Source organism: Palaemon carinicauda, chromosome 16 (genome assembly GCF_036898095.1).
Source record: "Palaemon carinicauda isolate YSFRI2023 chromosome 16, ASM3689809v2, whole genome shotgun sequence".
Taxonomy (NCBI): Eukaryota; Metazoa; Arthropoda; class Malacostraca; order Decapoda; family Palaemonidae; genus Palaemon; species Palaemon carinicauda.
In genome coordinates, this window is record NC_090740.1 from 74,919,282 (window position 1) to 74,932,798 (window position 13,517).

At 45.5% G+C, this 13,517-nt stretch overlaps 2 protein-coding genes across 2 annotated transcripts in view; both read right to left on the reverse strand.

The window, feature by feature from the left end:
* LOC137655067 (flagellar attachment zone protein 1-like) overlaps positions 1-2,396 on the reverse strand; it is a 45,282-nt gene extending 42,886 nt beyond the window's left edge. The window contains exon 1 of the mRNA XM_068388971.1: positions 2,259-2,396. Coding sequence (XP_068245072.1) covers positions 2,259-2,295 — 37 coding nt within the window. The 5' untranslated portion in view covers positions 2,296-2,396. The remainder of the gene's footprint in view (positions 1-2,258) is intronic.
* A 6,508-nt stretch (positions 2,397-8,904) lies between these two features.
* On the reverse strand, positions 8,905-9,582 carry LOC137655365 (uncharacterized). Its single transcript, XM_068389256.1, has one exon. The coding sequence runs from the start codon at positions 9,580-9,582 to the stop codon at positions 8,905-8,907; it is 678 nt and encodes a 225-aa protein (XP_068245357.1).
* Between the last annotated feature and the right edge of the window lie 3,935 nt (positions 9,583-13,517).

The window sequence follows — 13,517 nt, forward strand, 5'->3', positions numbered from 1 at the left end:
ATGTAAAAAGTAAAATCAGCCACGGTTGTGACAGCCTATTGGAAACGTCCTTGCCTGATAATCTGCTGACACTGAGGTTTGAGACCCGCTCAAGCTCAATAGTTTCTTGTAGTGTCTGCACCCTAACCATCCTTGTGAGCTAGGAATGGGGACTTCTACCTGCCGAGTCATCAACAGCTATTGTATGGTCCTCCCTGGTCCTAGCATGGAGTGAAGAGGAGGCTATGCATACATAGTGAGCCTTTGGGGCATCATTTTCTGTCCCTTGTATCTGCCATTCGTGAGTGACCTTTAAACCTCCTAACTTTGATGAAATATATTTATTTTTTCACAATGAAAATGCTCTTACATTTAATAATGTTTACCTTCTAGTTTACAAACTTTTGCATACTGATTTACGATTATGAAATAATATACAACTTATTAAAATCTTGATTATACCATTATCTGTAGGCCTATATGTCTCACCTGAGTATGTTTGTAAGTTTGAATAATCCTGTAGGCCTACATTTTTGATGAAGACTGAATATGTACATAAACGTTTTATTATAGTTATATTTCATGCAGAAATATCTTCTTCGTCTAGAGGCAAAATATTAAAAAGGATTTTAGAAACTTTATTTCAACTGTGACCAGACTGTGGACTGATCTTCCTAATTTTCAGTGGAATCGGTGAAACTTCAAATATTTAGTGAATGTTTTTGTGGTTACACAAGTCTCATTATATAATTTGCATATGAATAATACTGTATATTTCAAAGTTGTTCTTGGTCTTAAAACAGTATATATTTTTCACTCATTGCTTATATATAGTTTATTCATTATTTCCTTCCCTAACTCGACTGCTTTCCTTACTGGTGCCCTTGTGCTTGTAGCATTCTACTTTTGCTACCAGGATTTGTAGCTTGACTAGTAATAATGATGGCAACAACAATTGTCTTATATAATAGTTCACCAACGGAACAAATGTATTATTTAATTGAATTACTCCGTGCGGAGGTATTATCACTGCCCATTTCCTTTCGATGCATTATATAAAGTGATGTTCTTTTATTTTCTAATCAAGAGTCAGTGACATGAATTTCCTCTCACCATTTTTTTACATATATAATCTAAATCACAGTCGCTAAAATTTTATCGTTACTTTACATTTACTTCACTTTAAGGGCTGCTTATGTACAGCAGGGGAACCCTACTCTCTACAGAACCTCCACGGTCGTTTTATGATGTTCATTCGGGAGCATTTAACATTTCACAATACGTATTGCTTGCCTACTGATAGATCATCACTATCGAAGCACTCGCTGAATAAGAAAGTCTTCAGTTTTCTCTTGAATGCCTTAATATCTTCAATTATTTGGATGTCTCGTGGGAGCTTATTGTATAGTATCGATACTGCATATTTAATGGCTCTGGGGTCTACCGTAGACAATTATCTAGGTTCTGATAGTTTGAAGCCATTTGTAAATATTTTCGTGTCAGGATGATTTGTTGGCTGCACAATGTGTAGCAATTCTCTTAGATATTTTGGACGACCAGTTTTGATAGCTTGGTGGGTTATTGTACATATTTTAAACTCAATTCTCGCTTTAATCGACAGCCAATGTAAATCAATTAGTACAAGGACGGATCCAGACTTTTCAGTGAAAAAAGGAAAAAAGGGCACCTGTAATCACTTAAAAGGGCACTTTACAAATTTTCTAAAAAAAATAATGGAATAGGCAATATTATTAGGGCAGAACCAAAAACCACTGATTGCAATTTATACCATTATTTTAATCATCAAAATATAAATTGTTGTTATGAAAATGTAAATAGATCTGAGTTAGGAAACTCAAGACTTTTTTTACAACACCAGTAAAAAAACTATAATTGAGAAACAATTCCTGGCATCTAATTTATATCTCAAACATCACAAAATTGAAAATACAGAATATTATAAATAACATACTTTTCTTACTGCTCAAGCAGATTGGGGTTACATCAAAGTTATCTGCGGATATTATTATTGTGCAAGTACAGACACGAGCATTTTGATGAACGCACATAAGGTAAATTTATTAACAAATAAAACAAACGATTTTGCAGCCACATTGCACATTGGACCGAAGCATATATCTTCAATGTTTACATTTATTTTCATGTGTGTCTACTAGTCTATACCTAACCGTCTAACGTTCTCACCGTAGACCTAGGTCTATGTTTTGATGTCAAATGAATATAGAATACACTGCAAAAAAAGACGTTTTGTGACATACCTAAAAAACGAGTGAATTTTCCTGCATCGTTTGGCATCTTGTTCTAACAGCGCCTTTTCAATACGTTTTACTCTATCCTTACGTGGCATTTTGTCGGCTAAAACATCGAAAGATTCGCCATAATTGACCGATCAACCGTCAACGATCTTCCTGGCTTCTCGCTGGCCCTCTGTTGAGTGCTTACGAAGGCGCGGGAAAATCAACCTTGTTCTGAACAAGGTTGATTTTCCCGCGCCTGGGAACTTCCCAGGTGTCCGACATAACGAGGTGGCTCGCGAAGTCTATCAGCTCATGTTTATAATCATTACTGTGATAACTGTGTCATGACAGTTGTCTACTTTTTAGAATATAGGCTACTACTTCGTTTTTTAATGGTCTCAAGAAGGCACCTTGAAATCTCGAAAGGGCACTTTAAAAATTTGAGGGGGGGGGGGTTAGGACGTCGTTAAACCCTCCCCCCCTCTAGATCCGTCCTTGTGGCTTGTAGTATAGGTGTAATCCTTTCTCTAGGTGAGACACCTTTTATCAGTCTTGCTCCTCTGTTTATTGTTTTGTACTTTCCTAGGTTGCACTTTTGGTAGATTGTAGTAGATGGAGTTACAGTAGTCAATTCTGGTAATTACACAGTTTATTACAAGTTTCTTTACAGAATATTCATCCAGGTACTTTTTATAAAAGCAATATTTATTAGATGATAGCCAGCAATTTTTAGTACATTGTTTATTTGGGCATTGAGAAACAAGTTCTAGTCAAGAAATGGGCCTAAGTCACGAACCTTACTGGATATCGGCACTGAGTCATTATTCATGTATATATGAATATCACCCAAACTTCTCACGCAATTTTTCTTCCCACCACCAAGAGCTCAGTTTTCCCAATTTAATTCTAGTTGTTTAATTGTCATCCATTCTTTAACACTGTCAAGGATTCGGTATAGAACTTCAGTAGTATCGTCTAGATTACATAGATGCATAATAAGATTGGACCAAGTACACTCCTCTGGGGTACCCCTCTGTTTAAAGCTTCATATAATGAATAAAAGTTTTCAATTTGTACACAGTAATTTCTGCCACCTAAATAGTCTTTAAGGTCTTCGAAAGCTTGATCTTCAACGCCGATGGATCGTACGTAGATAATTTAGTAGCAGTTCGTGCACAACTGTATCAAAAGCAGCACTAAGATCGAGTAATATTAAAATACCACGTTTATTTTCATCCACCATTTCTAGCATATTATTCACAACAGAACAGATGGCTGTCTCCATAGAGTATAGTATTGTGTAAGCAGTTGGTTGTCTGTGATAGAGGGTGCTGTGGCCTGATTGGTAACGTCTCTGCCTGGTGTTTGCCAGTCGGGGGTTCGAGTCCCGTTCAGACTCGTTAGTGCCATTCGTGTCTGCAACCTTACCATCCTTGTGAGCTAAAGTTGGGGGGTTTGGGGGAGCCTATAGGTCTATCTACCGAGTCATCAGCAGCCACTGCCTGGCCTTCCCTGGTCCTAGCTTGGGTGGAGAGGAGGCTTGGGCGTTGATCACATAATATATGGTCAGTCTCTAGGGCATTGTCCTGATTGCTAGGGCATTGTCCTGATTGCTAGGGCAATGTCACTGTCCCTTGCCTCTGCCATTCATAAGCGACCTTTAAACCTTAAAGTGACTGACTAGTTGTTCAAGATTACATATTCAAGCACTTTTAAAACAAGGATAGATTCGAAATAGGTCTATATGAGCTTGATTCCTGTGTGACGGGCCGAGAGAAGGTTATAACTCAAATGCAGGATGAAAGTGTGACGGGCCGAGAGAGGAGTTGTGAAATCAAAGGCAGATTGGAAACGACTGAGTTATATATTAAGGAACACTCTTCTTTATATACAAAACGGCAAGGCAACAGGACATGGCATGTTCGAGGGACAGACAAAGTTCAGAGCAAAACCGGAGACATGATCATTCAGGTTCGTTTTAGTGCGAGGGAAGAGCGCAGATACAAGCATAATATATACAATAGGAATTATGTACAATTCTGTGACACACGGTTGGTACATGGCTCCCCCTCTAAAAATGACATACTGAACATGTTAAATAGGTGCCCTGAATCTGGAGAGATAATAGTAACAACTGCGCCGATGAGCAGCAGTGAGTGGCTGTAGAAGTCGTTGGTTGGGGTGCGAGCAAGTGGTGGATGATGGTTGGCTGTGTTGCCGCTCCGGCTCGTCACGGGGTAGGCGAGTGTGTCCTACGGCATTCATAGGCGTGTCCCACGGCATTCATAGGCGAGTATGTCCTACGGCATTCATAGGCGAGTGTGTCCTACGGCATTCATAGGCGAGTGTGTCCTACAGCATTCATAGGCATGTCCTACGGCATTCATAGGCCTACGGCGTTCATAGGCGTGTATGTCCTACGGTAGTCATAGGCGTGTATTTCCTACAGCATTCACGTCAACTTCGGTTGAAGTTGAATAGGTGTCCTCTTCGTCACAAGTGGAGGCGTTGATGGAGGTTTTGAAGGTCATGAAGTGGCTGTCCATAAGGGTACGAAGTAGGTTCACCTCACGAGGAGAGCCGTGTGCGGCAGGTTGCAGGCGAGTAATACTAGTCATTTTCCCGAGGGTGAGCGAAGCCCTTTGGTCCCCCAACGGTTGTTGAGAGAGCTGAAAAGGCGTTGCTATACGGGCGGCTGGCAACGGCGAGTACTGCTGCAGAAGGTATGCGTTGACGGCGTCATAGTAACGGTGAGAGGTGGAAGGGGGGGTGGGAGGCGGGAGGAGCGAGTCACTCCGGGGTCACCAATGTGACGGTGCCGAGGGAGGAGTGTGTGAACTCAAAGGCAGATTGGAAACGACTGAGTTATATATTAAGGAACACTCTTCTTTATATACAAAACGGCAAGGCAACAGGACATGGCATGTTCGAGGGACAGACAAAGTTCAGAGCAAAACCGGAGACATGATCATTCAGGTTCGTTTTAGTGCGAGGGAAGAGCGCAGATACAAGCATAATATATACAATAGGAATTATGTACAATTCTGTGACACACGGTTGGTACAAAAGCAACTGAGTAATTTTATTACAAAACATCCGTTTTTATGTACATAATCTCCAGGCAAAAAGGGCACAAACGACATAACAGGCAATTTCATGTTCAACCGACACTGCACCGGTTAACAGTTAACAGTGAGAAAAACAGATAGGTTATTTCAGGTTTTTATCAGTACGAGGGGAGAGCGAAGATACAAGCATAATATATACACATAATAAAATGTCCTTACTATGTACGATCATGTGACACACGGTTGGTACATGGCTCCCCCCTAAAAATGACATACTGTACATGTTAAATAGGGCGCCCTGATCTCGAGTGGTAGTAGCAAAACTGCGGCCGATGGGCGGCAGTGAGTGGCTGTAGAAGTCGTTGGTTGGGGCGCGAGTGAGTGGTGGATGATGAGTGGCTTTGTTGCCGCTCCGGCTCGTCACGGGGTAGGCGTGTGTGTCCTACGGCATTCATAGGCATGGGTGTCCTACGGCATTCATGTCAGCTTCGGTTGACGCTGAGTAGGTGGCCTCTTCGTCAGGAGTGGAGGCATTGATGGAGGTCTTGAAGGTCGTGAAGTGGCTGTCCATAAGGGCGTCGGCTTTGATCATCAAGTCCTTTATGGGTAAACTATTGACATCGAGTATGGCAACACGTACAGGTTCGGGTAAACGGTTTATCCAAAGGGCACGAAGTAGGTTCATCTCATGAGGAGAGCCATTTGCGACAGGTTGCAGGCGAGTGATACTGGTCATTTCCCCGAGGGTGAGCGAAGCCCTTCGGTCCCCCAACGGTTGTTGTGAGAGCTGAAAAAGCTTTACTATACGGGCGGTTGCCGACGGCGAGTACTGCTGCAGAAGGTATGCTTTGAGGGCATCATAGTAATGGTGAGGGGCGCAAGGTGAGAGGAGCGAGTCGACTTCCGGGGTCACCAATGTGACGGGCTGAGAGAGGGTTGTGACTCAAAGGCAGGATGAAAGCAACTGAGTGACTTTGTTACAGAACATCCGTTTTTATGTACACAAACTCCATGCAAAAAGGTCACAAAAGACATAACAGGCAATTTCATGTTCAACCGACACTGTACCGGTTAACAGTTAACGGTGAGAAAAACAGACATGTTATTGGTATTATTTTACAAGCACTTACCAGGCCATAGGCGATATTTGCCATTACAAACAACATCAGCTACACATTTCAGTCACTTTTTCTTCTATGCACTTTTCGGCGGAAATGCATAATTAACGAGTTATTCAATATCTTATTTTTAATATTTGTTAGAAAATGGACAAGTCATTCGACATGTTGACTCCACAGGTAGCTCTTGTTAGTTTGTATATCTGTTTTCATCTTACTTGGCTCCTCCCCATTGCGCAATGTGACAATATTTGCTTGAATGCGCATTTGCTCCTCCCACTAATGTCGCTCCTCCAATCTAAATACTACTGGGTTCTTTTCAAGGGTTATTATTGGACGATTCATTGGTCTCTCAGTCTTGTTTCAAGGATCTGTTTTTCGTGCAATATAACATTGTAAACGACAGTATTTTGTTTTTTTCCCTATTTCATTATGGGAGAAACCCGTGATTGTCGTTTGTTTTCGGTTTTCAAAAGTTCCGGTTTCTATATTTTCATCACACGTCATTTTACTGTCATGGATCCTCCGGTACGGTTGTGTGAAATATGTGTGAAATCGGCCGATTTCATGGGAATTATAATGGAACTCCTGAAGTAGTGAATCGTTTTCTAAGGGAGCATTCCGTATTACCTTTAAGTGTCCAGTGTGGTAAATGTGATTCGCCTTTACATTTTCGTGAGGATAGACATGTGTGGTATTGTACCAAATCTGTAAAGGAGGGTCAACCACAACCTTCCACATCTTCATCGTCATCTTCCGTTTAAGGTAAGAAGTGATTTAACAAAATATATATATTCAAATTTACCCCTGGTTAAAGGGGGGGTCGCAGGGGGGGCGAAGCCCCCCCCCGGTAGGGGTACAGGGCCCCTAGGTTAGGTTAGGTGGGTTTGTTAGGTTCTGTGGTGCCCTGAAAATTACTGTGGCCTTAAGGGGGGTCGCAGGGGGGGCGAAGCCCCCCCCCCCCGGTAGGGGTACAGGGCTCCTAGGTTAGGCTAGGTGGGTTTGTTAGGTTCTGTGGTGCCCTGAAAATTACTGTGGCTTTAAGGGGGGGTCGCTGGGGGGCCCTACCCCTCCTCCCCCGGTAGGCCTAGTTAGGGGTATGGGGGAGGGGTGCTGGAACATTAATTATTCATTTATTACAAATATCATTCAATGCCCCAACACCAGAAAATATGTTTTACCAGTAGATTTTGATGTGTTTTGCAGGAATTTCACCTTCATATTTGTCGAAAATACACAGTTTTTGTCACACACCATTTGGGGTGTGGGATAAAAACGGGTGATTTCCGCCAAAAATGAAGGTGAAATTCGTGCAAAACACATCAAAATCTACTGGTAAAACATATTTTCTGGCCCCTAGGCCCTGGTAAGTCATAGTAAAAATTTACCATGTTATTTCATGTTCTTATCAGTGCGAGGGGATAGCAAAGATACAAGCATAATATATACACAAAATGAAATGTTGTTGCTATGTACGATCGTGTGACACACGGTTGGTACACCTGGTAGTCTAGAGAACTTTTCAGAGTCTCTTGATAATCCTGGTGATATCGTCTCGTGTTACTTTATTAAATCCTGTTAATCTTATCTTTGTATCTGGTGTATCATTAATCTGATGTTGAATATTTATTAAGTGACCTGTTATATTTTCAATTTTGTTTTTAAAAAAAAATAATAGAAAATTATTAGCTAGTTCCTGGTCACTGTACCCACCAGATAGCTTTTTTTCGTTTAAATTTTCTATTATACCATTTAGGAGACGATATAACTTCTGTCTGTTGCTGCATTATGGATCTTTCTCTTATACAATTTACCTTTTTTTCCTTCTTAGTAGGTAGTTGTATTGACCCATTGCAGTTCTGTACTCTACCCATGTACTTTCAGTTTTTAACCGACTCCTCTTTCTTTCTTAACGTCTGTTTTCCTTTTTTTTCACTGAAGTCTCTCCACTAAACCAAGGACATTGGTCTTTAACATGTATAGTTTTTTCCCATCAGTGGACATGGGATATCATATTCACTCTTACTCGCTCTATTATAAGTGCTCGTGAGGTAATGAACATACATAGCTTCCAACAGATGTGGATTATTATGATCACAGTGAATGTTGATAGCATTATAAGGACAGTGAGACGAGCTATCACCAACAACTGGTGGTTTATTCAAACAGGTGCGAGAATATATTACAAGGTGCGGACGGAAATTTAGCATGCGCGCTGGCGCCAACCGCCACAAAAAGTGTGTTTCTTCACACGTACAAATACTTGCATTACAAGTTAATGAAATAATGCAATGTAATGAGAAATACATGAAATTGTAGCTCTGAGGGAGTGGAACTAATATATACAATTAGCCACAGTGTGGCGAAAGGAGAATTCAAATGAAATGAAGAATTCGATGAGAATGCTGAACGACGGAGGGAGCGATGTCCTTACAAGTACTCCCCCCCCAAGACATCAGGCAGCGTAGAAGGCTGATGAGGCTAGTCTTCGTATCGTTTCGGGTGTCGGAGGGCTCCTCTTGTTTTTGAACGAAGGGGCGCGTCGGCGGTCGGCGTATGGATTGCTACCTCTCGTTGTCGTTTGTTGCTCTTCTTCTCATTGGGAGCCTTGTTTTGAGGTGGCACTCTGGATCTGCCAGGTCCCGCGGAGGCAGTGTCGCTTCCTTTGAGAACCGCCGGTTTCACGTGGTCTATTGAGACCCAGTCCTCTTGGCCATGCACGTCGAGAAGGAAGGCTTTCGTCGTTTTACTGATGACTCGGTAGGGGCCTCGATAGGGTCTGGTCAGCGGCTGTCGATGAGCGTCGACACGGACGAAAACATATCCGCAGTCGTCCATGTTCCTCGGCTTGAAATGCTTAGTTCTGTCCTGGTAAGTTTTAAGACATGGCCTGAACTTCCTGGCGATGTCCCTAAGGTGATCCAGCAGCGTGTCGTCGGTTGATGTGGGAAAGAATTCGCCGGAAACTGTGAGCGCCTCTTCGTAAACCTTTTCAGCGGGCGATGGCTCGCCATCTGCGCGAGGGGCGGTGCGAAGGCCGAGAAGTACCCAAGGAAGGCGTGATTTCCAGTCTGTGTCGGTGCAGCTCGCCATCAGGGACGCCTTGAGGGCGCGATGAGTTTGTTTGACCAGGCCGTTTGCAGCGGGGTTGTATGCCATGGTGCTGTGGAGTGTCGTTCCCATCAGGTTTGCCAGAGCGAGCCATATCTCTGACAGGAAAGCGGGGCTCTGTCCGTCGTGATGTCATCAGGAACACCAAATCTGCTCACCCAGCTCGATAAAAGGGCTTCGGCGCATGCTTGGGTCGTATCTTCGGTCATCGGTGATAATTCCAACCACCTCGTGGAGCGATCGATGATATTCAGCAGGTAGCTAGCAGATCCCGAAGGCGGTAAAGGTCCCACGACGTCGATGTGGATGTGATCGAAACGCCTTTCGGTTGGGGAAAATCACCTATCCCCTATTCGGTGTGACGGCTGACCTTGCTTGTCTGGCAATTGATGCATGTCTTCGCCCATTCCTGGGCGTCCTTTTTGATCCCTGGCCAGATGAACTTCTCAGACAGGAGGCGAGCAGTGGTGCGTCCCAAGCGGTGTGAAAGTCCATGGATGATGTCGAATATCTTCCTTCTGCAGGAAGCGGTAATCCAGGGACGTGGGCGGCCGGTGCTGGTGTCGCAGAGGATGGTTACTCCTGCCGGCCCGAGGGGAATTGCAGTTATCTTGAGCGTAGATGGCCCTGTCAGGTGATCCTGTGCCTCTTGGTCGTTGCGCTGCTCGGATGCGAGGTCGGCGTAGTCAATTCCCAGGTGGATTGCGTTGATTTCAATCCTTGAAAGGGCGTCGGCGACTGGGTTTTTCTTTCCAGGAACGTAGCTTATGGTGCACCCGAATTTGGCGATTGCTGTGAGATGATGTTGTTGTCGGGAGGACCATGCGTCTGTCGATTTTGTGAAGGCGTGTACGAGGGGTTAATGGTCTGTCGCGATGGTGAAGGGTGTGCCCTCCAGGATGTACCTGAAGTGGCGGATGGCGAGGTAGATGGCGAGGAGCTCCCTCTCGAAGGTGCTGTATCTTGTTTCGGCGGGGTTCAGCTTTCTGCTGAAGAATGCCAACGGTCATGGAGAACCATCGACGAGCTGTTTCAGCACAGCTCCACAGGCGACGTTGCTGGCGTCGGTCGTCAGTCGCAGAGGAACGTTGTCGTCGAAGTACGCCAGGGTGGTGGCGTTTGCAAGGGTGTCCTTTGTCCTGGTGAATGCGTGTTGTTGTGGGGAACCCCACTCAATTTTCTTCACCTTTCCCTTCAGGACGTTGTCGAGGGGGTTCAGGGTCTGTGCGATGTTGGGGATGAAGCGCCTGTAGTAATTGACCATCCCCAGGAACTCCTGAAGTTGGCGGGTGGTCGTAGGTGTCGGGAACTTCCTGATGGCGTCCACCTTGGTTATCATGGGTTTTACCCCACTCGAGGACACGCGATGACCGAGAAAGTCCACTCCTTCAGCGCCGAACGTGCATTTATCGAAACGTACAACCAGGCCATTCTCATGCAGGCATTTGAGAACGGCGCGGACATGCCTCCGGTGTTCCTCCTTGGTCCTTGAGAATATCAGGATGTCGTCGACGTAGCAGACTCAGAATGGTAGGTCGCCCAGGATGCTATCCATTAGGCGTTGGAAGGTCGCCCCCGCATTGCGTAGACCGAAGGTTGAGTATGCGAAGGTGTAGGATCCGAACGGTGTCACAATGGCAGTCTTCGGAATGTCCTCTGGAAATACGGGGACCTGGAAGTAAGACTTGAGAAGGTCCATCTTGGTGAAGTGTTTCGTGCCATGCAACGCATTCGTCAGGTCTGCATGTTGGGCAGAGGGTAGTGGTCGGGCGTTGTGATGAGGTTGAGGCGCCTGTAGTCACCGCAAGGTCTCCAGGTCCCGTCAGGCTTCTTTACCATGTGGAGGGGAGATGCCCAGGGGCCCGATGCTTTCTTACAGATACCTATGCGTTCCATGTCCTCAAAGGCGCGTTTTGCGTCCCTCAGCTCCTGGGGCGGGAGGTGGCGGAATTTGGCATGTGTCGGAAGTCCTGTCATCGTGATGTGGTGGTAGATCCCATGCTCGGAGGGGGATCCCGGCGATTGGCGGAGCTCGGGCTTGAAAACGTCGGGAAATTGCTGCAGAAGGTCGGCGTAGGGCTGCGTCATTACAGCGGATACGGACATTGTGACAGGGCCGGCTCTTAGGGCGCGGAACTGGCAGGTTCCTGTGTCGATGAGGCGTTTCCCAGCAACGTCGATGAGTAGTCCGTGGTGAGCGAGGAAATCTGCACCGAGGAGGGGGCGACTGACGTCAGCAATGGCGAAGGGCCAGGAATACGAATGGCCCATGATAGATATCCTGAGGACTCTAGTCCCATAACACCGTATGGGAGACACGTTGGCGGCGACGAGCGAGGGGGCGTCTTTGCTGTGACCACGGTCTAGGTCGGCTTGTGACTATGGGAATGTTGACTGCATAGCGCCAGTGTCGACCATAAATCTACGGTTGGAGATGGTGTCGAGGACATAAAAACCATTCTAGCTTTGGTTTCCTGCAGCTGCGATGGTGGTAGGTGGTTTCTTCTGGCGTCAACTTCTAGGGAAATTGCATGGTGCCCTACATTTCTTGGCGTCGCTGCCGAACTGCTGATGGTAGAAACCACGCTGGATTAGGCCTAGGGCTCGGACGTGTCTGTTGCGGTGGTTTCCTCCTTGCTAGAGCGTTGATCTCGTTGTCATCGTTAGGAGGCGTTGCTGAAAAGTCTATGGAAGAGCAGCTGAAGGAGGAGAACGAAGACGATGCTGATGATGATGCTCCGAGGCGGGATGCTTTTGAAGCCTCGTGGAGCTTCTGATCCTTCGACAGGAGTTCGTTCATCGGAAGCGTGTCGGCGTCCGTCAATTGGGCCCTTATGTCCTGTGGCAGGCGTCGAAGGAAAATCTCGCGAGATACGCTCATCTCGCGAGATAGGCTAATCTCGCGCCGTCGGCCGTTGCTGTCGGTCTCGGGAAGCATTAGCAGGCTGGTCAACTCGTCCCACACCTCGACAGGAGAGGTGTCACCTATGGGTTTGCCGGCGAGATCCAGGACCTTCTGTGCCCTTGCTGAAACAGAGAGTGAGTAGATACTTAGTTTCGTTCTCAGGTCGTCGTAGGAAACTTGGCCAGCCTGGGCGTCGAGCCATGGGGAAATCTTGTTGAATACCTCCTCTGGGATGGAGGTGAGAACGATGTCGGCCTTGGCGCAGGAGTCGCTGAGCCTAGCGACGCGGAAGAGTATGTCTGCTTTCAGGAACCAGGAAGCGGTGTTGTGTTAAGAAAACTGCGGCAGTTTGACTTTGGGCATGGAGGCGAGGCTGTTGGGCGTGATGGGCGGGTTGAATCCGCCATTGTGGTCAGTCGACGAGTCAGCGAAGAGGTGAGAAGTTGAAATGTCGGATAAGCTCATCCTACTGCCTTACAAACGCACCAAGGTTTGGGATAACCAAAGGCCGAAGCTCATGCCTAAGCTAACGGAGTAAAAGAAGGTAGCACGGCCGTAGTGAGTCTGTTAATGGCAAAGCCAAAACCGCTGATGCTACTTCCACTCTGGGGTCACCAGTTATAAGGACAGTGAGACGAGCTATCACCAATAACTGACGGTTTATTCAAACAGGTGCGAGAATATATTACAAGGTGCAGACGGAAATGTAGCATGCGCGCTGGCGCCAATCTGGCTAGAACCAACCGCCACAAAAAGTGTGTTTCTTCACACGTACAAATACTCGAAATACAAGTTAATGAAATAATGCAATGTAATGAGAAATACATGAAATTGTAGCTCTGAGGGAGTGGAACAAATATATACAATTAGCCACAGTGTGGCGAAAGGAGAATTCAAATGAAATGGAGAATTCGATGAGAATGCTGAACGACGGAGGGAGCGATGTCCTTACAGCATCATTTATTTTCATTGTAATTTCTTCAATAAATTAATGAGTGCACTGAATTCTTCAAAGAAGATACTAGTATTTTCTTCGGAGTTTTGTAGACTATTATAATGGATCATTTTTTTTTTTGTT